A 27670-nucleotide genomic window follows, 5' to 3' on the forward strand; every position below is an offset into this window, starting at 1 on the left:
AATGGCGTGTCATATTGTTTGGAATAAATTGACTGAATCAGCTCCAGGGTACCATTCATTCGGTTTGTTTAAAAAGAACTGTTAAAAGTTCTTTGGCTTCGTAGAAGTTATTTTTATTTATGTTTTTATTTTATTTTATTATTCTTTTTTTTTTTCTATTTAATCTAATTAATTGATTTAGTTTATTTATTCAATTTTTCTATAGTTTTAATTTTATGTATATTTTCTTTTCTTCTCCTTCGCATGTGAGTAAGTGATCATTTTAAATTTTCTTTTGTCTTTCATCTCTGAGTAAGCAACTCATGTGTCTCCCCCCTTTATACAGGCCGATGAGCCTTTGGGGGAATAATAACATGTAATATTGTATGTGTATCTAATGAAGAATAAATCTTATCACTAAAAATTTTCGTGTTTATTAAAATTTAATCCCAATCCCCCTTTTAGAAATCCTGGATAAGGCCACTCAGTTAAGTCATACCTGTGAGATGGGATATTAGCGAGCAAACCACTTCGCCGGCTTATACCCTATTTTTCTGCTTTCGCAATCATGAATAATACAAATTCGCATCATTATTCAAAGTTGCTCGAGCTACTGAGAAATAAACACTTGCTCGTTTACACTGAGAGGAGCTTTTATACACGTCAAGACTAGAGTAGACAAACATTTTTCAGGATGAACTTACTATATAAATTTCTCTACAATGGGTTAACCTAATTTCACTTCTTGAGTGTGGTCGAGATAATACATAAGTACCGAAAATCCTAAAACAGCAAATTTCTTACTTTCTAAAATATGGCCATTTTTGGATAAAATATGGATATTTTTGTCTATTGTTATCCACATTTAAAAATAATATTTTATCTAGAGATCCCATTAAAATCACTTAGGGTTGTTTTCACTAGTCAAGAATTTAGCAAAAAAGTTTTAACAAAAAAAAAACACGACGCATCACGGGGTGGTTATAAGCAAAGGGATATATTATTTAGGACTACATATGGAACCGTCTGGGGGGTGGGATGCATTGTCACCGTAACGACTGTTATATTGAAAACGAGTACAAAAAAATGATATCTAATGACACTACTTTTATTTCTCTAAGATGCTTCCTTCTGTGGACCCTCCCAACAGGAACGTTACCAGAATGTTATTGTCACTGATTCGGCAAAAAAAATAAAAAATCATGTACTAAGATTACCGTTGCTCTAGGTGATCAAAACCTTCAGAAACGAATTTACAGCCAAAATTAGGGCCTTGAATGAGGCTTTAAACTTCTTCATACCTACACTACACCCCTGCTTATAAACTTGGAAGGATCCTACGAAAAGGGGTGCTAACCTTGACACTAAATACAAATTTAGCCTAGAAACAGCTCAGGCTGTGGCAGCGACCCCAGGCCAATTTCTTCTTTTAATTTTTGGGTTCAGCGTGACACACTTTTGAAAAAAAAAATACTTCTATGCTTATGTAATGTACTTTATATAATTTTATGTTCCGCATATCATATTCGAGGAATCTTGGAAAAATTCACTTATATCAAAGTTAAATGAGGTTCTTATTGTATGTAATGTTGGACGATACTCGATATCTACATATCGGACCGAATATCGATATCAAATCTAGAAACATAAATATCGATATCGAAAACGATATTCGGAATTTTTTTATTATTTATCACATACAATGTGATAAATGCCATTAAGATTGGAGGTATTTTGCAACTCAGTGCGAAGACCGCGTTATTACTGCAGTTTCCATGTGTGATGTCAAAAATAGCAAGACCAAACAGGACGAAGCTAAACCCAACATAATTACACCGAAACACTCCAACAGGTAAAAAAACAAAAACGAACACTTATAAGTTCAAAAGTGAAAATCTTGTAACACCGTAGCCAAGAAAGTGATACAGACTTTTGACGCTTTTAGTGTTCTGGGTTCTTTGATGAGGAAATGAGTATAAAGTGGCTTAAATGGAAAAGAAGCCGTAAATATTCTTTCTCAGAAATTTTGTTGGCTTCATATTGATTTATTTTTATAATCTGTATTGTGTACATTGAAAAAACCTCAGCTGGGTTACAGGCACGCAAGAAAAGAAGAATGAAGATGATCAAGGGTTTGGGTTTAGGCCCAAAAGATCATGATTTTTGCTATTTATTTTCACAAGTTTCTGTGCATACACTTTTTATTTGTGCTGAAAAATAATTTAAACTACACAAGTCAGGAACTGTAAAATTTATTCAAAAGGATTTTGGGTACTTATCGGTTATATAATAAACACTCGAGAATTTGTGACGCGCTCATAAGAGAAAAACTAGTCAAGTAACTTCTTTAACAAGACAATTCCTTTGGCTCGCTAGGCAAACAGGGAATTGCCACTCCGTGAACAATATTTCCGAATAGGTTTCCGAATGCTGATACCCATATGTTTGTATATCTATTTATACAAGGCCGTACCCAGGATTTTTTTCGGAGGGGGTTTTGCTCAAAGATTTTTTTCGGGGGGTTTTTGCAACAAAAAAAAAACTAAAAAAACACATGCAAAATTTGTTTATTTACATTTTTGTTACGTTTTTACGAGACAAACAAACATTTCGGGGGGGGGGTCAAAACCCCCTGACCCCCCTCTGGGTACGGCCTTGTATATATACAAACCGCATCCTGAAAACTTCCTTACGGCACTAAAAGGTAGTCTTATTTCTGAGCGTGGCTCCTTGTAGTCCAGTGGCGTAATCCTGTTAAAATCCTGGGGGGGGGGGGGGGTCAAATTTGGAGCCAATTTTCCAAAATCAAGCGAAAATGACAATAAAAACTAAAAATAAGCCGTTTGGTACCATATATGTAGCCTACTATTTAGTACTATAAAATAACTATAAAGGTACTTCAAAGTACTATAAAGGTAAACATGTACTAAAAAAACTGATCTGTTTCTGTTGATGCTTGAATTATGCAGGTTTATCTTAGTTTTGACAAGATTTTGGAAAAAACCAAATTTCAGCTGGAGGGCAAACAGGGATCTGGGGGGGAGTCCCCCCTCCTTCCCCATAGAAAATTACGCTCCTGTTGTAGTTGGCTATATTTGGATAAAATTCCTTTATCTATTTTTTGTGTTATATGACAAATCATGAATCTTGATCGAATAAAACTCCACAGTGGATATATTCATAATTTTGTCAGATGCTAATATTTTTCCAATGAATTAAATCTATTGGAGCACTTCGCCGCAAGTTTTCCAATGTGTTTCCCTAAAATTCTTCAAACCTTCATTCGTAAATTTAGACCACCAAGTTTCTCTCCGTTTCTAGTTTGGATCGAATCCATATAGGAACCAACTAATTTTTCGAGGAGTGCTGTGTGTGTGTGCTTCTAGGATTCTATGTATTTCCATGTCCTTAAATACCTTAGACTAAGGTAGGAAAAATTAAAACAGAAGTTTTCTTCTTGATGACGTTGTTTGTAAGATTGTGTAACATGATTGATTACAGTTTCATCAACGACAAAGGTAAATAACCATTGTTTTTCTCTTTTTGAAGACGAATAGCATACAATGGACTAACTTAAAAAAAAAAAAAATGGTTAATCATTTCATCAAAATTTCTTTCATCAATTTTTACTGTTGAAGAACTCGGAGTGTCAATTGAGGTCTGAGGTTACAAAAATTTTTAATCGGTAGTATGGCAACAATCCGGGATCTCTATAACTTGAAAATTTGTAAAATGGAGGGAGTGAACTAGGCTATGTAAAAGAAATAGAAACTTATGGGGTAAATTGTAAAACTTGTGTGATTTTAAGGGCTGAGGCCAAAAGACACCATTGCGTAAGTAGCTGGCGAGGATTAGGAGGCCCGTAGGGTAAAATTAAATTATTGCGCTGAATATGTGGTACGGATTATTAGGATATAAGGAAGTACAGTCAAAGGTATTTCAACAAATTTGTAAATTCAAATAATTATCTTTGAATCCTTATAGATTGAGACGATTCTGTTAGGATTGTTTTTTTTTTTTAATTCTAGCTGGTCTAATTGTGCTTCATTGATCTCTACTATTAACTTAAACTGTCAGTTTCTGCACGAGAAAATCCCGGTGAGTCCAAATTAGAAACTCAAAAAGTGTTATAAATGTAAAAAGTTAGTTCCCCAAGTATTTTTACAGGACGCTCAATATGAACAGATCAGAAATTGAATTGATAGGTAAATGAAATATAGCAGCTAATTTTGTTTAAAAAATAACGTTGATGGGAGAAGTTTCTCGAAGAAGAAAAAGGCCCAAATCGGCAGTTTACACAATTGGTGCTAATAATATGCTCCCCATTTATGCAATAGGTGCCTAAAAACATTCTAGCAATTTTTACGTCTTGTTTCGTATAACATATTTTGGTCAGATGAGTTCCACTAGTTTTATGGTGAAACTGTCGGTAAGCTCGAATTTCATGTTGACACCCCCCATCGCCCGCTCCAATCCCAAAAAATCCCAAGTTTCATTTGACTTCAATTTTTAGTTTCAGTCAGAATTGACTGAAATATTGATAATGAGTACATCAGTAGGATTTGATATTTCAGCTCTTTCTTTTGATGATTTAGAAAATGTTTTTCAGAAAGGAAGTTTTTCAAAGAAAAGGAAAGAGAAAACCCTTTTCTCTTTTTTCCTTTTCAAAGAAAAGGAAGAAAAGGAAAGAGAAGGAAAGACGGACGAAGATAAAGTCATGTAAGAATTCAACTTAAAAACGAACTTCTTATTACTCATTAAATGAAACCGAAAACGAACAAAAATTAAAGTGAATAACCACATTAAACACAAAGGTAACAGATACTGCTAAAGATGAATAAATGAATCCTAGAATAAAGGGAAATTAAAATGAATAATAAGGTCAGACTTGAAAAATACAGAAATTACCAGAGACAGGAGTAGGACTACCGTCAATAAAATCTATAGAGGTCAGGGGGCCATTTCCGTTCCTTTTCTGCAATTTTATTTAAATAACAGTATTCTATAAAATTATAGGTAGATAGGAATTATTATTCAAGAGAGATTAAAACCTTAATAATTCTTGGTCTTCCATAAGGGTTGAAGCAATCCTTATCCATCCTGTAGACACCCTTGAACACAGACCTATCTTCATCAATCAATCAATTAATCATTTTATTAATGCTAAAACACTATTACAAACGTAAAAAAGTTATTCGGGCCAAGATGCTTGGCTTGTTGTGGGCCATACACAACAATAATAAAGCAATAAAAGAACCACAAATAATGCCCTAAAACAGACAATACATATGAAATAAAGATGAAGGAGAATAAACACTAACTTACAGTAAAAAAAAAACAAAAAAAAAACATCAAACTGGTAATAATTATTATAATAACAGCAATAAATAGACACCAAAAAAGTAGAGAAACAGGAAAGACCAAGTTGACATTACAACATGGGATAAAAAATAACAAAAACAAGGACTTTAAGAATTTGGAAAATTCCTGAATTTTATTCCTTTTTTTCCTTTCCTTCTTTTCTTATCTTAACCCAAGATTTTATTGGCTGTGTTATGTTTTGTGGTATATGCAAAAACTTGTCATGGTCACTTATAACAACAAATTCTGTTTTGTTGTCTGAAAAAAGACGTCACGAATCGATGCAACTGGATTTGCCTTTACGTTTTTGCCTTAATTAAAGTTCCCTTGGTTCTGAAATTCTAATTGGCTCTTAAATTTTAAAATAGGTGAGTGTAGAAAAGCCGAACTTTTTGTGGCGCTAAGAATTGATATAACCATATTTTTCTTCCAGAATTTATTATTCTCGCTAAGGTCCCCTTGATCCACTCTACTTACCCTGAAAGTTTCCCGCTGATCAGAGGTGTTTTTTTCTCAGTATACATGCCCAGTAAATTTTTAGCCAATCGGAAACAAAAGAAATTTGAACCCAATTTTGGCGTCAAAGCTTTTTTCATCTTCCCTTTTCATTGAGATTCATCGTCTCTATCTGCACACATAGTAAGTCTAAGCCAATCTGAGACAGCCAAATTTGTTGGTTCAGTTCACAGTTTATATAATTATCTAAACTGTGATAATTATATAAACTGTGGTTCAGTTTTAGGTGTCACATATAGGATAAATACAAATAATCCTCAAAATATATCTACATTGAGGTCTACCTGGCACTGTCTATATTCCTGGTAAGCTAAAAACCTATCAGAGACAAACACAACCTGAAATAAATTTTTGGGCGTCACAATCCGAGGTTGCTAAAATTAGTTTCAAATAGGTTTTCTGCATTGGGGTTCACCTGGGCGAAAAACCTACGAATGTCATCTTAAAGCTGATTGAAGAGACGGAGTATAACGCGCTCCTGTAAGTCCAAAATCTTTTAGTCTTTCGGTATGGGATGATGAAAACATTCCAAATATATAGGCTGAACATAGTACATAGGCTGAAATTGACATATTACAAATGCTAGCTGATAGGAGAACAAGTTTTGAGCCCATTTTCGGGCGAACAATTTTTTGTTTAAAGTTTATTCGGTACTGGTGCGTTATATGGTCATTGTACAAGGAAACCAGTCATGAAAAACCTGCCAGACGGGTCATTTGCAAGAGACCGCTATAGAGAAATGCAGTGCAAAGCGTGGTTTTCATTGCGTTTACGGTATTTAAACTGTTTTTTTATTTAGGGGGGGGGTACCTAGGTTAGGTTAGGTTACGTATTTAATATATGCTATGCTTTATCCCCCACCCCCACTAATGTGCAAATATATAGCCCAAATTTGTTTATAAACTATTATATACTCATCCTATTTTATTTCATTAGCATTAACCAAACTTGACTTTTTAGAAGTGACCATATAATGCACCAGTACCGTTTATTCTTTACATAAGCATTCCCTTAGCACAAAATCTTACGGAGACAAGTTCAAAGCTTTCAAAAAAACAAAAAAAATGTCTGTCGTTCTTTTTTTTTGGACGAACAAATATCTAGGGGAAAAATATTTTGTCACTCGAATCCCTTTCCCCTTACATAAAATTTGAATTCCTCTTGCCCTCCCCAAACACTCCCTGAAAGTTCCCCAGCTGTCCCTGGGATGTTGAAGATACATTATTTTGATAGCCCGGGTGAATATACTTTCTTTTGATTTTCCTCACTAGGCCTACTTCGCCGTGGATAAATTTTAATAATGTGAAAACTTTTTAAGAGGATCGGACGCAAGCATTTTGGCTCCTACGTACCCTCAAGCTAAACATAAAATATGAAGCCCTGTTTTCTCCTCCCCTCAAGCAGTCCTAAAGTTTTAGCTAACCTGTTGTTCCTGAGATGTTTCAGATATACCATTTTGATAACCTGTATGTATAGTTTATTTGTTTTACTTCTGCCTCTCCGCCAACTAAAAATCTGTGGTTTGGTTGACCTTTCAATACCTTTGAAAAGTTCAGCATTATCCCCCAAGCTGTTTTTGAAATAATGCGGATAAGCATTAACTCGAGTGCTTGAAAGTTTCAACTTCTTCTCCCGAGTCGTTCCCGAGGTATTGGAGATATGTTATTTTGATGACCTGGATGCTCATAGTGTCTTTCGATTTACATCTCTCTCCTCCTCCAAGTTGAAATTTGAGATCCTTTTAACCCTCCCCAAACACTCGTAGAGAAGTTTCAAGTCGATCAGTCCCGTGATTGTACAGATAAATTGAAAAGCGAGGGCTCATAGTGTCTTTTTATTCAGTCAGACTCATGTGTCTTTTCTTTTTAGAGTATACCCTTAGAAAACTTTGGGAATATTGGCCTAGTGAACGATGTCTAAGAGCTTCTACCTGATCGGATATCCAAGATGAAACATTTCTACTTTTTCCACTAAAACCTATCTGTTAACAATGAGTAATCTAAATATTTTAGGGCCATTGCCCCTGTGGCTGTTAAGACGATGTCAATCCTTGGGGCACACTTGTTACACTTTTTGACGTTTATGAACAAAACGACTATTTCAAAAATTTGGTTCTGTATGTGGAAGCATCCTGAGGACCGAGTAGCAGAAAAAGGTACAGGAGGGAGGTTGGTTGTTCTCCAATGACTTTTAACCCTTAAAATGGGCACTAGGACGCTCATTATCCCATCAAATGAGTCCCCTCAAAAGTCTCTACGACTACCCCTTCCATGCGAAGGGACCAAGGAAATAAGTTGTAGTGGCTCGTTTTGGTCCTTTTTTAGGCCCTGTTCTAGGGGGAATCAATTTTTTCTATCTTTCTTCTGCATTGGGGTCACTTTAGACGAAGAACTTGAAGTTACAAGTTTTGAGTTGATAAAGGAAAAAGTTTTTGACCCCTTTTTGGCCTCATCTTTTCTGGGGAGAGGGGGCATTAATGTAACAATTTTTGTATATTAGGCTCCTCCAGGCCCAAACGCTAGCAGTTGTATCAAACTAGTAAGGAAAAAAAAAACTTCAACCCATTTCCGGGTCCAATGAACCGCCCTCCTTCCACAACAAAATGCAAGATTCTTTTCACCCACAGACGATGTCTGAAAGTTTTGAACCAATAGCGCATCCAACAACAAACAAGCCTCCCTTTTTTTCAATTATAAAACCTACGCGAGAACAATTGCCAATTGACATTATTTACGGTTGTTACCTATGGATCATTTCAGCCCCAAAAGTATATCTATTGGATCTTTCGACCATTTTGAAAAAAAATGAGTTACATTACTCAAAATGAGTAATCAGTACCATAAAATGAGTGTTTTGTGGGGTTACGAGGGGGGTGGGTAGAAAAAGGGCAGAGGAGGAAGGATATTCGTCCTTCATTCACCTCGACTTTAGGCTCTAGGGCTCTAGAGCTTTCAATTTCCTATTGGATGAGCCTCTTCTACTGGTTTCTATGACAACTTTTTTCATAGGAAGTGGCTGGATCCTGATAAAAAAAAATTAACACGTATAAGGCATATGGTCTTAACTTTGGCCTCTGATACTATGGCGAGTGTTAAGGATAACTCCAACTTTGTTTTTGTGTTTCGTGGGACAGAAGAAGCTGTGCATGGCAACTTTGGTGTTCTTAGATTTCCCCTTGAGAATTGAGACTATCACTTTGACTTCCGAACGGGTTATATTATACAGATCACATTAGCTTTTGAACAGACATCCTTTTTTGTAAAATTTACATGTAAAAAAGAGGAAAAGACAACACGTATTGAAACAATACGTCTCGCTAAAAGTCTTTATCCTAAACATTTTTTATCTTAAACAGAGCATTTTAAATCCTTATACTCCTCTATATCCATGACAGTTTTCTATTTCCATTTATCTATGTTTTGGTTGATTGGTACTTTACTATTATTGCCTATTTAAAATTTCAAGATAGACTCAACTATTCTACTAAGTCATTCTAGTTTAGACCAGACTCAATAGTCCACGCCTTCCAACCGTTTCCATGGTTTACCAAATATTTCTGGCACGATATATGCCGTAGTTTCAAGCCAAAATTTTCAAGCATCATTCCCCATCTAGTAAATGTGTCTTTCGTTGTCGCTCTTAAATCTGCAAAATCACTTGTTATATTTGGCTACAGACTAGGAGCTTTGTCGAAAGGAATAAAAAAAATTTGGCAAAATAATTGTCCGTACTGTTGATCGCGGAAGCTTGTTTTAGTACACTTTGCTCAGTTCAACTTTACGCAGTAAAACAGTTTTATTATGTAATAAAGCTGTAGTGGATTCTCCGTGTATTATGTCAATCCCCGTCTTAATTGATGTAATAAGGGTCGTAAGGACTTAAGAAGCTTATCCGCTTCAGAGAGTAGATTTCGCCTAATCTCAATTCATTGATAGGGTGATTACGAGGGAGCCCTCTCTAAAGGATTTTTTATTTCGAGCAGTATGTTTTTATTTGTCATTACATCTACAACAGAACAAAAGAAATTAATATCTCAAGTCTAACCAAGGTTTACAAATACGGGTGCTGTTACCCCCCCCCCCCTTCCTTCCTTCTAAGGCCTTCCAAATGGCTTAAGTAGCCTTTGCATTTTGTCGAAAACGATATGATTTTGAATATTATGGTTTTTATTTGTCATAACATCAAAAAAAAAATATATATATATATATATATATATATATATATATATATATATATATATATATATATATATATATATATATATATATATATATATATATATCATCATACTAATAGAGATTAGTGAAAAGGAATAATGAAAACAGACTCATTTTCTAATATAGAATGATATTAATTCCTTGAAGTCTTATAAATTTTCAAATTATTAAAGAAAAATTGTATTAAAAAGAATTATTCAGTAAAGCGCAAATGACGCTCTGGGCTTTAGAAGGTTTAGGGGGGCGGTAGCTATGCTGCTGTTTGTGGTAATTTTTTTCGCTTTGACTTTGACTTGATTATTCATTGTAATTTCTGTTCGGTTTGGGATTTATTTAGGGTTCAGCTTCAGATTGTTTTCTATATGTTTAGCTTGATTTTCTGTTCATTTTGGAATTCATTTATTCAGTGGTAGCAATTGCCTTTCGTTTTAAGGTTGAATTATTATATTACTTTTTCTACTCATCTTAGATTTTAAACTTCTCCGGGATTTTTTTTGTTTTCAGTTTGTTTTTAATCAATATCGTTTTGTTAGTTTTCAATATCAGGAACATTTGTAGACTTTTTTTTTTAGTTTATCTGCTTGAGAATTTAAGTGGTGGATTGTAATTTGGTTGAAATATGAATATTCATGTTTTAATAAAGTAGTTTTGTGCAACAAGTTTGGGAGTGATGTTTACGGAACCGGTAGCCCTTATTTTTTCTTGGTTAGGCCTGGCATTTTTTTGAAAAACGATGAGAAAGTAAATATATTAAAATCCGAGAAATTGTTCTGTATATGAGGGAAGCTGCCCTCTCCTTAATCCCTCGCTCTTTACGCTACTTTGACTTTTTGTCCCAGTTCCTTAAAAACGACTACCGAAATACAAGGGATGTTGAGTTGGAATAAGAAGCTTTCAGAAAGCACTAAAACTTTAGCAAACCTAGAGAGGAATTGAGGAGAGATAGATAGATAGATTTATTTTCCATATATCAGTAAAATAATTACATAACAATCTACAAATCCCCACAAAGGCTCCCTGGCCTGTAGGAGGGGGATTATGAAAAGATCAAATAAACATTAAACATTTAAACGCTTAAGATTTAAACAATACAAACATAACATTAATATTTGAATATATAAACATACGCATTTGAACTTTTAACATGTAAGGCATTTGCTTCATAAAACGGGATAAAAAAAAAACAAGGAGAGTTCACAAAATAAGCTTTATCAAACTACAGTGAATCACAACATCTATAAAAAAAAAACAATTAAAGGGAAAGTAGACATCCATATGACTGAACAATGAAACATAAGAATGAATTAAGCTATGAAATAGGATTCTTAGAATTGGTCCTGGAAAGATATGTTTTAGTTTTCTTAGAATACCGAGGTTTCTGCATACCTTCATTTTAATCAAATCAAAATGGTGTTTAAAAGATAAATTTTCATCTAGGATACCTAGGAAACGGACATGGCCATACTTTGGTCTACTAATAAAGCCTTTGGATATATGAATTTCAGATAATTGACGACGAGCCTGGGATATACGAGAAAAAGCTAAAAAGCTAGTTTTAGAAACATTTAAGGCAAGAGAGTTAGCATCAAACCAAATTGGAACTCTCTCAAAGAGGTCCACTAACTTTGTACGAACCTCATCCTCTGTTCTCCCAGAAGTAATAAGGGTGGTATCATGGGCAAAAGTAACAAGAGAATCCGAGGTATGCAAACTATAGTTATGGGTAAGGGAGACTGTTGGATGACATAGACGACAGTAATAAAGAGGATTTTTATTTCTAACTGCAAAAATTAGGTCATTGATATAAATTAAAAATAGTGCCGGCCCTAAAACTGACACTTGAGGGACCCCCTGGTCAACATTTGATGGTGATCGAAAAAGTGGATCAACAGAAATTATTCTACAAGACATGAAAGACTTGAACCTATAAAACGCACAACCTCTTACGCCAAAATGAGGAAGTTTATATAGAAGAACACTGTGGGTTAAAGAATCAAAGGCTTTACAAACATCCAGAAACAAAGCAGCAGAAATCAAATGGGAGTCTATGGCAGAGTGAAGATAATTCAGTAAAACTGCACAAGCATGCTCAGTCAAATGATATGCTCGAAAACCAAATTGAAAATCGTGAAAAAAATCTTTAGAAGTAAGAAAATTATTAAGACGAGAAAGCATCGCCTTCTCAAATATTTTGCTAAACACAGACAACAAAGAAATTGGCCGATAGTCGGCTGGATCATTTCGTGTCCCCACTTATATAATATGATGACTCGATCATGCTTGAGACTACTCGGGAAAATACCATGCTGAAAAGAGAGGTTAATAAGTTTCGTTAAGGGAAAAATACTGGAAGGAAGTATGAACTTAATTACTTTAGTAGGAGTATTATCAGGGCCAGGCGACGAAGAATTTTTCAATCCCATAACAATTTTAGCAATTTCTTTCTCCGTCGCTGGTTCCAAAAACATTGACCATACAAGGTGGCACAAGATAAGACCTGAAGTTGGATCCTGAAGGAGAAGAACCAACAGCCTAAGCGGTTCTTTTACCAATATTCGCAAAATATGAAGTAAATGCATCTTGAACATTCAGTTCAACTTCGATGATGGACACCCCCTTCCCTCAGATACGGAATAATTTCTTTTTGTTCTAAGTTTCCTTGTTGCTCTTTACTTTAAGTTTAAAAAGCTTGTTTTTTTTATTTAATTGGAAAGAAAAAGGACACTGTGCTTCTCATGCAAAAAAATAAAAAGTGATTATCCTTGGGTCTCAAGATTGGGGACTATATTCTTCGGTACTGTTGCATTATACCTAACACAGCGCTATAGACTGTACAAGGAAACCAGACATGGAAGCCCGTCAAACGGGTATTTGCTATCTAAATTGATTGCAAAGCGTGATTTCTCATTGCTTTTACAATATTTAAACTGTTGCGACATTAAAACTTATAAAGAACGGAAATTATTCCGTATGTGGAAGAGACTGTTCCTACATTACTGCTTTGTTCCTTACGCTAAAGTTTTTATTGTATTATAAAGTTAGAGTTGTGAGAAAGAGTCATAACAAAGCGTAAACAGTAAGATATCGTGGTGGGGACAGCCCTTTTCATATACAAAATAATTTCTGTGCGTTTTAAGTTTTAGTGTCGCTCCTTACTTTCAGTTATAAAAACCTTTTTTTTGTTTAATTTCTGAACGTTTTTGAGTTAATGCAGCTTTGATTTTGGCTCACGAAATTTGCATATTAATTTTACTTTTTTATTGCTAAATGGCTTTCTCGAAAGTTAATTTTATTTACGAACGTTTTGATTAGTAATAAATGTACGTAACTTACGAATTAACTTACGTAACGAACTTCTAAGTTCGTATATTTCTATTACGTATATTAGGGGGGTTCTCCACCCTAGTAAATACCCCGCTCTTTACGATAAAGTTCGAATTTTGTTCCAATTTTATAAAAATGACCCCTTAATCACAAAGGCCGTTAATTAGAATAAATAGCTCTTATGAAAGTACTAAAAAATCTTTGGCGTAAAGAGCGAGATATTGACTAGGGGGCGAACCAAATCATATACGTAATATTTTCTGTTCGTTTTAAGTTTTGATGTTGCTCCTTACTTTCAGTTGAAAAACTTTTTTTTAAATTTAATTTCTGATCGTTTTTTTAGTAATGTTGGGAAATCCGGCGCCCCCTTCATAGCAATGTCCCTTCCCCCATTAAAACTTCCTTCGTGGAAAGATCCTCCCATGTAACCCCGGACCCACCCACCCTCCACTACCAGATAAAATTCCCCCTGAAAACGTCTGTATACTCCCCAATAACCAATACTATATGTAAACATTCGGCAAAGTTCATAACTTGCAGCCCTTCCCGCGGGGACTGTGGGGATTAAGGAATCCTCAAAGACATAGTTATTGTATTTTATGACCATGGTGAACAAAATGGCTATCTCAAAATTTTGATCGGGTAACTTTGGGAAAAAAAGAGCGTGGGAGGGGGCCTAGTTGCCCTCCATTTTTTTGTCACTTAAAAAGGGCACTAGAACTTTTAATTACCGTTCGAACGAGTCCTCCTGCGATATTCTAGGACCACTGGGTCGATACGATCACCCCTGGGGAAAAGAAAAAAAAAACACAAACAAACAAATAAACCCGCTTCCCTGATCTTTCTTCTGGCACAAAATACAAAATTCCACATATTTGCACGTGGGAGCTTGAAACCTCTATTGTAAGGTTCTCTGATACGCTGAATCTGATGGTGTGATTTCCATTAAGGTTCTATGTCTTTTAGGGGGTGTTTCCCCCTTTTTTCAAAAACATGCGAATTTTCTCAGGCGCGTAACTTTAGATGGGTAGGACTGAACTTGATAGAACTTATATATTTGCATATATATTTGCATATATATCAGCATAAAATCTGATTATTTTGATGTATCTATTGGTATCTAAGTTCCGTTTCTTCGAGTTTCGGTTCCTATTGAGCCGGGTTGCTCCTTACTTACAGTTCGTTACCACGAACTGTTTGATTGTCCAGTATCAAGTAAAAACTACTAAGAACTGACACAATATTCACAGAAGAGTGGTGGGCTGGCAAGGTCAGGATGAATACCAAAAGAAATATATAGCAACTATGCAAAAGACGTTCCATCAAAAATATAAAATAAAACATTGACAATATATTATCACTCGGGACTCAGCAGAGACATTCCACTAGGCGATACGGGTCCTTTTCTACTCATCTCGATTTTAGAACGAGTTTTGCAATTGTGTACTATTCTCCATTAGCAATAAAACGCGTAAACTTTGTTGTTTTTACCTCAATTATTTTTTCGTATAGTTTATTTCAGAAAATTACCAGGAATCAATAGAAAATTGAAAGACAGAGCAAGAGTTAATGAAACTTGTTCTTCAATGGTTTCCGCTTTTCGTAGTTCTGTAACATGAGACTCAATAAATCATTCTCGAAAGAAGTGCCGATAAAGCTGTTTTTAACTTGAAAAGTTTGTGGGCGTTTTTACCTTAGTATGATGTTCATCAAAACGTCATTGCTTTCTTGTTCTATATCTAAATGTGTCGTAATTTTTAAAGATATCACTATCGTTATCTTTAGGCTATGCACCAGGAATTTCACAAAATGTATCATGGCTGCAGTGATACCTGCAACCTAGTAGAGGACGAACTCTAGCCCATAGTAACCAAAAATTTAGAACATTTAAAAGTTCTAATTATTTTATTTATATAAAAAAAAACACAGGCACGTCCGCAAACACGCAAGAGCGTATTTCTCCTTCTAAAGTCTATATTTTTTACGATTTATATTATACTTTCTTGCATCTTCTTTGTAATTTACGTTTTTTGGCATTTTTTCGAAGTCCCCCCCTCCCCTGAAACAAAATCTGACGTGCTTATCTGTGTCTACGTGGAACATCATCGCTAGATTAAGCTTTTTGATAAATATGCTATAGTGTTTAGAGTCCTGAATTCTCCCAAAGCTGGAGTTTCATACTGGGAATAATTTAGTTATATGCACGAAAACTGGAACTTATTTTGAGAAGTCCCTACGTTTGGAAGTCTAAAAAAAAAAAAAAAAAATAAGGCAAAAACGGCAAATTAGGCCAAAATATAGTAAATTATAGAGGAAATCTTACAAATTTTTGGAGATGATCATGCGTTCTTAGATCCAAAAATATGCATATATGCCTGGTTCATTGGCCAAGCTTTACGACTTCTAAGCAGTGCTTCTGTTATTCCCAAATTTATCAAGGTTTTCCGGAAATTCAAGAAAATTCGGTTCCCTAAAATCTTCCCGAGCGAAAATTAACGAGTTGTGTTTCGTGCCAAAGCTCTTGTATTTGTAAACCTTAATTTTTGGGATATTTGGGATGGATAATGGAAGCGCTGTTTCAAAGTAGAATTTCTGTTATTTTCGTCGAGCTTTCTTCGTAGATTTAATATTGTTCTGACTTTTTCTACGTTTTGATTTTTGTTTTCTGTTTTGTTTGAGATAGCAATAATAGATGATGAGGCTCTTTTGCTTAATAAAGTTTATACATTAATACAGTTATTGTTATAAAAAAAGCTGATCATTTTTGTTGGTTTAATGAGCTAGTTACCCAAGGTTGACTAGAAATGCATTTAGGGTGTTTTATCTTCTCAGTTTGTTCGTCATCCCAGTAGAATGATCATGCCAATTTAATATTAAATAATAATATTTGAGTTTTTTACTTTAATGTAGTTTGCTCATACATTTTTTTGACATTATATAGAAATAAAATATACCAAAATAGCAAAACAATAATTTTAAAGTTCTCCCTTCCTTGTATTTGAGTTTTATCATTGTTTCGTCGATTCACGTGGCATTTTAATTATTTTTTTGTTATTTATCTGACATTTTTTTTTATTCTTATTGGTTTTTAATTAGGCATTCTCTTAACTGCTAAGATAACACTTTCTTTTTTGGAATTAAATTTACAGTAATTGAAACCATCATACCATAAACCATCCAAAACATCGTACCATAAACCATCCAGATTGAACCCAAGCTATAAATATTTGTTTTTGTTTTCGAAAGTATCGGTTTCGATTTTTTTTTTTTTTATCAGAAGACTATTTGTTCCTCTTTGAATGAAACTTTTGAAAGGAATGTCATTTTGGGAGATAAGATATGGCTCGAAAACAGTTTTCGATAAGCCGAATAACTGTGATGTCTTGTTGCAGGAAATACATTAGATAGAGGTAACTCGTAAACAATTAGCCTTTTGATGAAAGCTTAAATCATGCCTTAGAAATTTGTAAAGCTTCCATTAATATGGAACCATTGCAATTGCAAAGTTACTGAATAAATTATAAATTTTTTATGCTATTTTTGAAAGTTAGTGCTTTTTCAAACACATGAATGCCATGATCCTGTTTTGACTTATCTCTCTTAGATATGCAACTGAATAAAATAAAAAACTTTTTTCGCCAAAAAGTAAAGAACAACATTAAAACTTAAAACGAAAAGATATTATTTTGTATTTGAGGTGGGCTACCCCGTCTTCAACCACTCGCTCGTCGAGAGCTATTTGGCGTTTGAAACAGCTTGTGATTCCAATTCAATGTCCTTAAGTTTCAGCGGTGGTTCAAAAAGTCAGACTTTAACGTAAAGAACGAGAGATTGAGTAGGGGTACCCCCTTCATACGGAGTAATTTTTGTTTGTTTTATCGAGTTCGTTTTATGTTCGTTTTACCGGAGTATTTCGTCGATTTTTAATGTTCCCCCTTTGTCCCCCTCCCGCCCACAAAATGATCCATAGCCCCACTTTCATAAGAGCTGATGGGCACTTTCTTATCACTATATATAGTCTTATCAAACAGTTCGTGGTAACGAACTGTAAGTAAGGACCGACCCGGCTCAATAGTAACCGAAACTCTAAAAAATCGAATTTTGATACCAATAGATACATCAAAAGCATCGGATTTTAATTCTGATTTCCAATATATCAGTTTCATCAAGTTTAATTTTACCCATCGAAATTTACGCGCCTGAGAAAATTTGGCTGATTTTCGAAAAAAGGGGGTAAGACGCCCTAAAAGTTATAGAACCTTAATGAAAATGACACCATCATATTCAGCGTAACAGAGAACCCTACTGTAGAGGTTTCAAGCTCCTATCTACAAAAATGTGGAATTTTTCATTTTTTGCCAGAAGAAAGATCACGGATGCGTGTTTATTTTTTTTATTTTTCTTTTTTTTTCTTTTTTCTTTTTCTTTTTCCCAGGGGTGATCGTATCGACCCAGTGGTCCTAGAATATCTTGGGAGGGCTCATTGGAACGGAAATTAAAAGTTCTAGTTCCCTTTTTAAGTGACAAAAAAAAAATGGAGGGCAATTAGACCCCCTCCCAGGCTTATTTTTTTCCCAAAGTCACCCGATCAAAATTTTGAGATAGCCATTTTGTTCAGCATGGTCGAAAATACGATAAAAATATCTTTTAGTATGACTTAATCTCCCAAAGTCGCCGGGGGGAGGGCTGAAAGTTATGAACTTTACTCAATGTTAACATATAGTTTTGGTTATTGGGAATTATACAGCCGTTTTCTGGGGGTATTTTTTGTGGTAGGGGGGGGGTGGGAGGGGTCGGGTGCTATATGGGAGGATCTTTCCATGAAGGAAGTTTTCATGGGGGAAGGGACATTGCTATGAAGGGGGCGCCGGATTTCCCAGTATTATTAAAGAAAAAGATCAAAAATTAAATAAAAAAAAACAACAAGTTTTTCAACTGATCAACTGATTGTGATTAAGGGGTCATTTTTAAAAAATTGGAAAAAAAATTCGAACTTTAGCTTAAAGAGCAGGGTATTGACTAGGGGGCGAACCCCGTAATATATGTGTTAAAAATTTATGAATATAGAAGTTCGTTACGTTCAAAAATTAAATATAAAAAAAACAAGTTTTTTTAACTTAAAGTAAGGAACGACGTTAAAACTTAAAACGAACAGAAATTATTTCGTATATGAAGGGGGCTGTCCCCTCCTCAACGCCTCGCTCTTTACGCTAAAGTTTGACTTTCTCACAACTCTATTTTTTTAAACAATAAAAAAACTTTAGCGTAAAGAGCGAGGCGTTGAGGAGGGGACAGCCCCCTTCATATACGGAATACTTTCCGTTCGTTTTAAGTTTTAACGTCGTTCCTTACTTTCAGTTAAAAAAACTTGTTTTTTTTTATTTAATGAAATAAGAAGCAAATCAAATTCATAACATGAAGCTTTAAAATAAATGGCAGACATTTTTTTCTGCAACAAAAAGGGGGTATAACCCGCAGCAACCTTCTTCAAGTTTGATCCAAATGAAGAGAGATGAGAGATTAATCCCCCCCCCCGTGGTCTCTTTTTAAAAAATCAGGCAAATTTTCTAAGGCTCTAAGCATTTGATAGTAGCTTTAAATTTGATGAATTTTATATATGTGGAATCAAAATGAAAGTAAAATTTCCTTGATGCATTAATTGTTACCTAAATTATTTTTGTATAGTTTTGATAACTATTGGGCCGAGTCACTCTTTACTCACAGTTCGTTGCCACGAACTGTTTGATATGACTACAGTCAGCCAGGGGCGAATCTCCTGCATTTTTATTGGGGGGGGGGGCAAAAGGGGTTCATATCCGGATAGTCAAGGGGCATGGGCTATATAATAACTTTTCTTTAAATTATTGGGGGGGGGCAACTATCCCCCTCGCTCCCCCCCCCAAACGACGCCCCTGCAGTCAACAGAAGCAAATGAAACCAGTTACCCTTTTTTTTTGTCCGCTAAAAGCTTTATATTACCGCATGTCTTTTTTTATTATATATAGGCTATTGCTTGGTTTTACAGTGACACCAAATTTTGAAAAAGTATGTTTCTCTCCTTTTTTTCTGTGATTAAAGGTGTGCTTAAGTTGTAGCCTACTGGTTTATGTTTGCGACATCATTTTTTTTTTAGCCAATCGTGCTATTCATTCAGAAAGGGGACATAAATAACCCCTTCTTTTCCGTGGCTGTTGCATTTATCTTTAGTTTCTATGTGGGATTTTGAACAAGAAACAAGAATACAAAACCTGAATGTTTTTCTTTTGTATCAGATTTTAAGAATCGAAAGAACGAGAAATTTTTTGAGTCTCAGCTTTTTTTCTATTATCAAACTTTTTTTTCTATGGTTAAACTTCTTAATAAAATTTACGCTTTTGTTTTTTTTTAGATATTTGTAATCCAAACCTGATTCAATGATGGAAGACGTTGAATTCTATTCTAATTTTTTGCGGGAAGATTCCAAAAACGTTGAAGACATCGCAAAACAGATTAGTGAGCACGCGGAAAAAATTTATCAAACCTGGCGTGAAAAAGGACTTAGTGCTAATGACCTAATACAACTACATAATCCTGATTTTGTAAAGCAAGTTAACACGCCTTTAATGCTCTCTTCTGCACAAAAGGAGCATAGAGTTGTGCACTCCCAAGTTTTTGGACGAAGATCATTAGAGCGTCCCAGACCTGGACTTGAGTCTACAGTTGATCTGATTGCAAGTCCGGACATTGACGCCACTCTTGAAGAGTTAGTAAGTAGTTTTGTGAAAGAGGATAAAGCAAGACTAGCGGCTAGGCAGACTGAGCCTGTATCTTCAAGAGTGTCACCATTACGTTCTGTAACACCTCAACAAGACCTACTGCCACAGAAAAGAATATCTCCGAATAGTCCTTATCAAGAGCCAATTCGGATATCCCCTGTGAGGTTAATATCTCCTCTAACTCCACAAAAGAGTTTGACACCCGTAAGGGATACTAACCCTGTTACTATCCCATTAAGAAGTACTACACCAACCAAAGACATAAGTCCTCCTCACAAAAGTATAACCCATATAGGACCTGAATATTCACCGCCTTCTCCAACCCCTCAAAGGAGTATTACCCCGATTAGAGAAAGCAAAGTGTCTGGCATATATATTACTAAAACAAAAGAGAACAACCTTATACCTCAGAGAACAGAAGTATCATATAAAACCGATATTGTGAGTAACGTTGAAGATTATAGGAACAAAGCAGAGATGGACAGTGAGGTGGTTAAAATATCACAAATCATCAAGACGACACATTCGACTGTTGATTATGCAAAAAAGCGATATGAAGTAGCCCAAGCCAATCCCCTCACACAGCAAAGGCTTTCGAATGCGAAAAGTATTGGAAAGCCAATGCAAATGAATGTTGTATCTGAAGCTAGAACTCGTTTTGAAAACAAAGAAACCTACCGAAAAAAAGTTATTCGTGAAGAACACAGTGAAAGAAGGATTACGAGGGAAGAGAGTGAAACATTTCAACTTCCTCATCCCTATGTGACCGCGCAACAACGACAGCAGCTAAAATCCGTGATGCAATTCACAACCACATCGTCAAATTCGGTAAACGGGGTTCCAATTAGACCGTTTCTCACACGTGGCTCCGTAGCTGAACGGATACTTATTTTCGAAAAAAGACCCGAAAAGTCTTCCCATCCTCTTCGCAAATCTGTCATCAAATCCGTACCATGGAAGTGTAAAGACGATTTGCAGGTAAGATAGAAAAGAATTATTTAATTTTTAATTTAGCCTACCCTTCAATTTTTGGAATTTGAATTCTGATGCCAGGAAGCCACTATTTGTTCAAGTAAGGTGCCGAATTGATTTAAGTTCATAAAGTAACTGACTAATAAAACTAAAAAAGAGGTTGCATTGCTACTTTTGATTTTAATATATAAAATAATCATCTGGTGGGGAACAATTAACTGGAGTTAGGTTGGGTTTTCTGATGTGTTTATTCCAGTTCGCTTCTAAACAAAAAGGCTTAGGTTTCAATACTCTTCAAAGTTTTGCCCCTTTAGTTGTAGAAATCCTTGTTTTTAGAAATTATCCTTACAAGCATAAAGATTTAAAATTCTAGCGCTTTGAAGCCAAAATATTCAAAATTAAATATAGAAGGGTCTTAATTATTTCAGCTTTTGAGTGGGCCTTTTTAAAAAGCCGAATTATACACCTTTTCCTATTTTAAACCTATTAATCCTTACTTTTAATGGAAAGCAGACCAACTGAGAGATTTTTATAACATGAAACTTGCCTTTATAGGGTCATCTATATCTTGTGTTGTTTTGTATTTTTATTTTGTTACGTTGCTTAAAATAACAAGTAAAGGAAAGCTCGTCCTACTTGCACCTAGGAAGAAACAAAACTAAGAGGAAGCAAGTTCTTTCGTTGACGAGCAGGAAACCAAATAATAGGCTAAGGGAAACAAGAACTTTAGTTATGGCTGAACGATGTATGCATCTCCTTTATATGTTACTTTATACTTCTTGGTAGGGTGCTACCATTTCGAACAACCATCACAAGCACCAAACGTCATAACATCCAAAAGAAAAATCCGTCAAAACCACCAACCGTCACAACATCCAAAAAAATTTATAAGTTTATATAATAGTAACAAGTATATAATAGTTTAGAAACAAATTTCAGCTATATATTTGCACATCAGGGGGGGGGGGGGTTGAAGCTAGCAAATATTAAATACGTAACCTAACCTAGGTACCTCCCCCCCCTGAACCCCAAAAAACTAAAGTTTTAAAATTTTGGATGTTGTGATGGTTGGTGGTTCTGACGGATTTTTTTCCGATGTTATGACAGATTTTGTGGACGAAATGACGTTGGTGCATCGGACGGTTGGATGTTATGAGACGCCTTCCTCTTCTTGGTAAAGAGAAAAATACTTATCCATCTAGGCTAGCAAGTGATATCGCGAAAACTGGGCTTACAGCTATTAGTTCTACTTTTAACCCCCCTCCCTCTCTCTCTCTCTTTCTCTCTCCGTCTCTCTCTCTCTCTTTCTCTGTCTCTAAAAAAAAACCTGCAATTTTTTTTTTCTTTTCTTTTTTTTAATTCGCCTGACCGGGTCATTGCAATGAGGGAGTTGTCCAAATTTTTCCAGAGGTGTCTTAAATTCTTTTGACTAACAAAATCAAACAGTTAGTGGTAACGAACTGTAAGTAAGGAGCAACCCGGTTCAATAGTAACCGAAACTCTAATAAAAAGAATTCTGATACCTATTGTTATATCAAAAGAATCGGCTTATTATGCTGATTTCAAATATATAAGTCTCAATAAGTTTAGTTGTTAACGGCAACAAGCCTGAGAAAAATTTCCATGATTTTCGAAAAAAGGGGGAATCACCCCTTAAAAGTCATAGAATCTTAATGAAAATCACACCATCAGATTCAGCGTGTCAGAAAACCCTACTGTAGAGGTTTCAAGCTCCTATATGCAAAAATGGGGAATTTTGTATTTTTTTGCCAGAAGAAAGATCACGGATGCGTGTTTATTTTTTTTCCAGTGGTCATTGTATCAAATCAGTGGTCCTAGAATATCGTGAAAATTCTGATGCCCTTTTTAAGTGACCAAAATGATTGGAGGGCAACTAGGCCCCCTCCCCCGCCCATTTTCCCCAAAATCGTCCAATAAAAATTTTGAGATAGCCATATTGTTCATCATAGATGAAAGGCGTAATAACTATGTCTTTGGATATAACATGACCCACCTGAAGCCCCAGGTGAAAGGTCTTTAAGTTATAAAACTTGCCCATAGTTTGCCATATTATTTGTTATTGGAAAGCATGCATACATTTTAGGGTGGGGGCGAATTTTTTTCTGGGGGGTAATCCACGGGGGAATTTTCGATGGGAAGGGAAGTTCCCAGGGAGTGAACTTGTCAGGGGAAATTACACACGGGGGAAATGTTCCAGAATTCTTATGCAAAATTCTTTTTATATGACTTACTTTCTCTTTTCCATTTCAATTTTACACGTGGAGTTGTTAAGGGTTATTATGGTAAATTTTCACCGGGATTGAATTGTCTAGAAGATATTTCCGTGGGAGGGAATTTCTCCGTGGAGGTGGGGCCGTATTTCCCGGGATTATTTAAAAACGACCTGAAATTAAATATAAAAAACACGTTTTTTCAACTGAAAGTAAGAAGCAACATTAAAACTTAAAAAACGGAAATTATTACGTATACGAAGGGGGTTGCCTCCTACTCAACACCTCGCTCTTTACTGTAAAGTTTGAATTTGTCCCAATTCTTTAAGAACGACTCCTGAAACGCAAGAGGCGTCTAATTAGAACAATAAGAAGCTTGTTCAAAAATACTTAAACACTTTTAGCGTAAAGAGTAAGGTGTTGAGGTGGAGGCAACCCCCTTCATGTACGTAATAATTTCTGTTAGTTTTAAGTTTTAATGTTGCTCCTTACTTTCAGTTGAAAAAACTTGCTTTTTTATTTAATAAGATGAAAGGTTGATGAAGGTTTCCTTTTCAAAACAAGTTCCTAGTTATTGCCCAATATTGTGTGTTAAAGGGAACCTAGTACTCTTGGAGTATTTTTTCCATAAAAAAGAACAGTTTTTCTAATATAGGGGCGAGAAATTGTCTGCGCACATAAATATCGCTATCATTTTTTTCTTTATGGTTATTTTTCTTCCATTTTCCCATTCCGAAAATACAGTTTTATGTTTATAATACATACCAGTTATTCGAGACATTTGGAAAAAAAAAAATGCAGCATGAAATTACGCAGTCAGCAAAAAGTCATTAGTATTTAAGCAGAGCATATAGTTGATTTGGGAGGGAAAAATTTTCCCCTCCAGACTATGCTTCCCCCCCCCCCACTCTATCCTGATGTGTGGAAGTAATCTTAAACAAAAGTAAGAAAGAAGACAAATGCACAGGAAAATGACACATCTTACTATCAATTAAAAGATTGTTTGTTACCTTGCAGCTTAAAGCAGCCTTTTAAGATTAATTATTTCCAAGCCAATTTGTGTAATTTTTTTTTTCAAGTAATACCCCTCAAATAAACCCCTATGCCTTCCCAAGGCCAGAACAAAATTTGCGCTTTACTGAAAAATATAAATGCTTTTACTTTTATAACTTTAATAAATCAAATAATATTAACATTTTGATTACTAAATATCAGTATATGTATATTAAACTGACAATGCACATTCATTTATTTTTTTCAGTAAAGTGCAAATTTTGTTCTGGCCTTGGGAAGGCATAGGGGTTTTGCGTCCAACTTATGTTAATTTCTGCTCGTTTTGAGTTTGACTCGGTTATTTATTGTAATTTCTGTTCGTTTTGGGTTTCATTTATTTATCGATGCTGATTTGTGGTAGTTTCGCGCTTGGTAGATTATTTGATTTTATTTTTGCTCTTTTTTTTTGTTTCATGGAGTTCTTTACTTTTCTTTGAAAAAATTATTCTGTTGAAAAAGTTTTTTTAATTAATTTCTGTTCGTTTTATATTGAGATAGTCTTTTCAGGGAAAAAGAAAATAATGCTTTAAACCATTTCGTTTTTTATAGACTTTATAGTTTGGACTGCTATTTGCATGCTGGAGAAAAATTTTCAGCAATTTTTAACAACATACACCCTTTTAAAAATCTGGACACAAATAGTACTATTTGATTTAGTTTCATACCTCCTCTAGTTCACCTGAAATGGAAAACTTGATGCAATTCGCAAAAAAAATTTGTTTACTTTCTTTGATAGCTTGGACACACTTACGCTATTTTGACTTGGTTAAATTTTAAGAGCAGAAGTAGCCCTGAAAGTTTGAACATAATACCCTCAGTCGTTCTTGGGATACTGCTGAGATGCCTTATTGGGAATTGGCATTATCACAGTGCATTTTGATTTAATCTTAAGGCAACATTTAGTTTATAAACATAATGGGCAAATTGGAGAGTGGGCGTGGGAGGATGGTAGTGGAAGGGGGATAAGTTGCCCTCCAATCACTTTCAACTATTATAAAGGGCATCAGCCCTTTCTATTTTTAATCAAATGAGCCCTTTTCGAAGTTTCCACGACAACTTCTTCGATACGAAGTGCCCTGGCCTAAACAACAACAACAACAAAAAATAATGCATTCGATCTTTACATCGATCTTTACTATGAAAATATCAAGCCTTCCAATCACTTTCGACCATTAAAAAGGGCACTAGGCCTTTCGATTTCCAATTGAATGAGCCCTTTTGGAAACGACAAAGCTTACTATAAACACCTTATATTCCCCCAGGGCATAAATTACAACCCTTACCCTAAGGTCTGTTAAAGTGGTTGTCATCCTCTAACATCGAATTTCCATAACTTTCAACTACGTTCAACAAAATGTCTATCTCAAATTTGGATTGGATATGTTTGGGTAAATGTTGGGCGAGAGAGAGGCGGTAGTCGCTCTCCAATCACTTTCAACTATTAAAAATGGCACTAGCCCTTTCAATTTCCAATCAAAGGAGCCCTTTTGAAGAATCTACGACAACGCTTTCAATAAAAACCTTATATGCCCCCATGGAATAACTTGCAACCCTTGCCCTGAGCGCTGGGGGGGGGGGTGTCAGTCTCAAAGACGTAATTGCCAGAGCTTTCTACTACCTTGAACAAAATGGATATTGAAAATGTTGATTGGATGTGTTTGGAGGAATGGTGAGCGTGAGAGGGGGGTTAGTTCCCCTCCAACCATTTTTGATGATTACAAAGGGCACTAGCCCTCTCAATTTCCAATTGAATGAGCCCCATTTGATGTTTTACGTCAACTCTATCTATAAAAACCTTATATGCCCCCAGGGCAGAACTTACAACCTTTGCCCTTGGGGCTCTGGGCGGTTTGTCATCCTTAAATACACAATTTCCAGAACTTTCAACTACGTTGAACAAAATGGCTACCTCTAAAGTTTGATTGAATGTTTTTGGGGAAATGGTGGGTGTAAGAGGGGGGTTAATTACCTCCCTTTTATTGCGCCATTTATTTTTCTTGAGTAAACCTACTGCGAGCTAATTGATCTGTGTTCACCTTTGGTGCCAAACTAATTGGTATTGAAATAGACTGATATTAGTGGATTATATAGATTATTTTGGATATATATTATTGAATCTTTGGAGCATTTTTCCAACTAAATTTTTCCTTAAGGTTCTTTACTTAGATAAAGATAAGTTGCTTTTACTTTTGTCCTATCTTTAATAGGAAATGCCTGCATTTAAAGAGTTTGATATCGCGTTAGCTAACTTCAAAAATTATCCTCATTGGCCAGTAAAGATACTAAAAGTGTCCAAGGATAGCAAAGGAAAGCCATCATATTTGGTATTTTTCTATGGGACACATGATGAATACAGACTTGTTGAAGCCAACTCGTCGGAATATAATCCAAGCGTTAGCCGAACTTCAACAAAACAGACTGCAGGTGTAAAGGCTGCATTTGAGGAATTGAAAAATTCACCCGATATTTATAAATCCCTTTCCAAGACATTTAATGAATTAACAATTAAGGAATCTAATACAGGAGAATGTGCTTCGTTGATGGATAAAATCACTTCTACGGAACTTGACCTGGAAAAAACTAAGCGAGAGTTACTGCAAAATATAACTAAGAAGGTTAATGAAAGGTTTTCGGACGCTGATTCCTTTCGCCAGTCATCCCACGACATTATCTGTGAAATATATGATGCGATTACTCTTGATTATCAACCAAAATTTGAAAAAATTGAACAATCGCTGAAAACTCTTCGTAACCAAATTATAAATCAAGAAGAGAAAATCATGAAAATTGAGATGAAACTAGATTCATTTGAACAAGAAGTGCTGCTTGATTCAATAATTTTGCATGGTGTTAAGCAACAGTCTGGATCTGACCTCCAATCAAGAATCCTGCAAGTTTTCGAAACCAAAATTAACCTGACTGAAATTAATGTTGCCCGAATTAGGAATATCTACAGATTCAAAATATCCCCTGCTTTAACCGATGCCTCCCTAAACGACAAAGTCCCTCCTGTTTTAGTTAAATTTGTGAATAGTGATATAGCGAAGAAAGTCTTCAAAGCAAAAGCTAGGTTAGCTTCAAGCGGAATTTTCCTATTGGAAGCATTAACAAAGAGGCGACGTGAGATCCTAGATGCCGCTAAGGACAGATTTGGTCATAGAAATGTTTGGACTGATCGTGGGCAAATTTTGGCAAGGCCTAACGGTTAAAGTGTAACTAAAAAAATTAATAATCTAGCCGACTGTGTTTAAGATTAAGTTTT

General features: G+C 35.3%; 1 protein-coding gene across 4 annotated transcripts in view; it reads left to right on the forward strand.

Annotated features, from left to right (window-relative positions):
* LOC148941389 (uncharacterized) overlaps positions 1-27670 on the forward strand; it is a 124987-nt gene that overhangs the window by 26601 nt on the left and 70716 nt on the right. For 2 of the 4 annotated variants that reach the window (XM_089104624.1, XM_089104627.1), the window contains exon 2: positions 19786-21130. In XM_089104624.1, coding sequence (XP_088960750.1) covers positions 19811-21130 — 1320 coding nt within the window. In that variant the 5' untranslated portion in view covers positions 19786-19810. Of the gene's footprint in view, positions 1-3296; positions 3498-19785; positions 21131-27670 lie in introns of those variants that run through there. The other 2 variants (XM_089104626.1, XM_089104625.1) reach the window with 2 other exon arrangements.

The sequence above is a fragment of the Artemia sp. Qi Xiang Cuo genome, chromosome 18, assembly GCF_049724085.1.
Source record: "Artemia sp. Qi Xiang Cuo chromosome 18, ASM4972408v1, whole genome shotgun sequence".
Lineage (NCBI taxonomy): Eukaryota > Metazoa > Arthropoda > Branchiopoda > Anostraca > Artemiidae > Artemia > Artemia sp. Qi Xiang Cuo.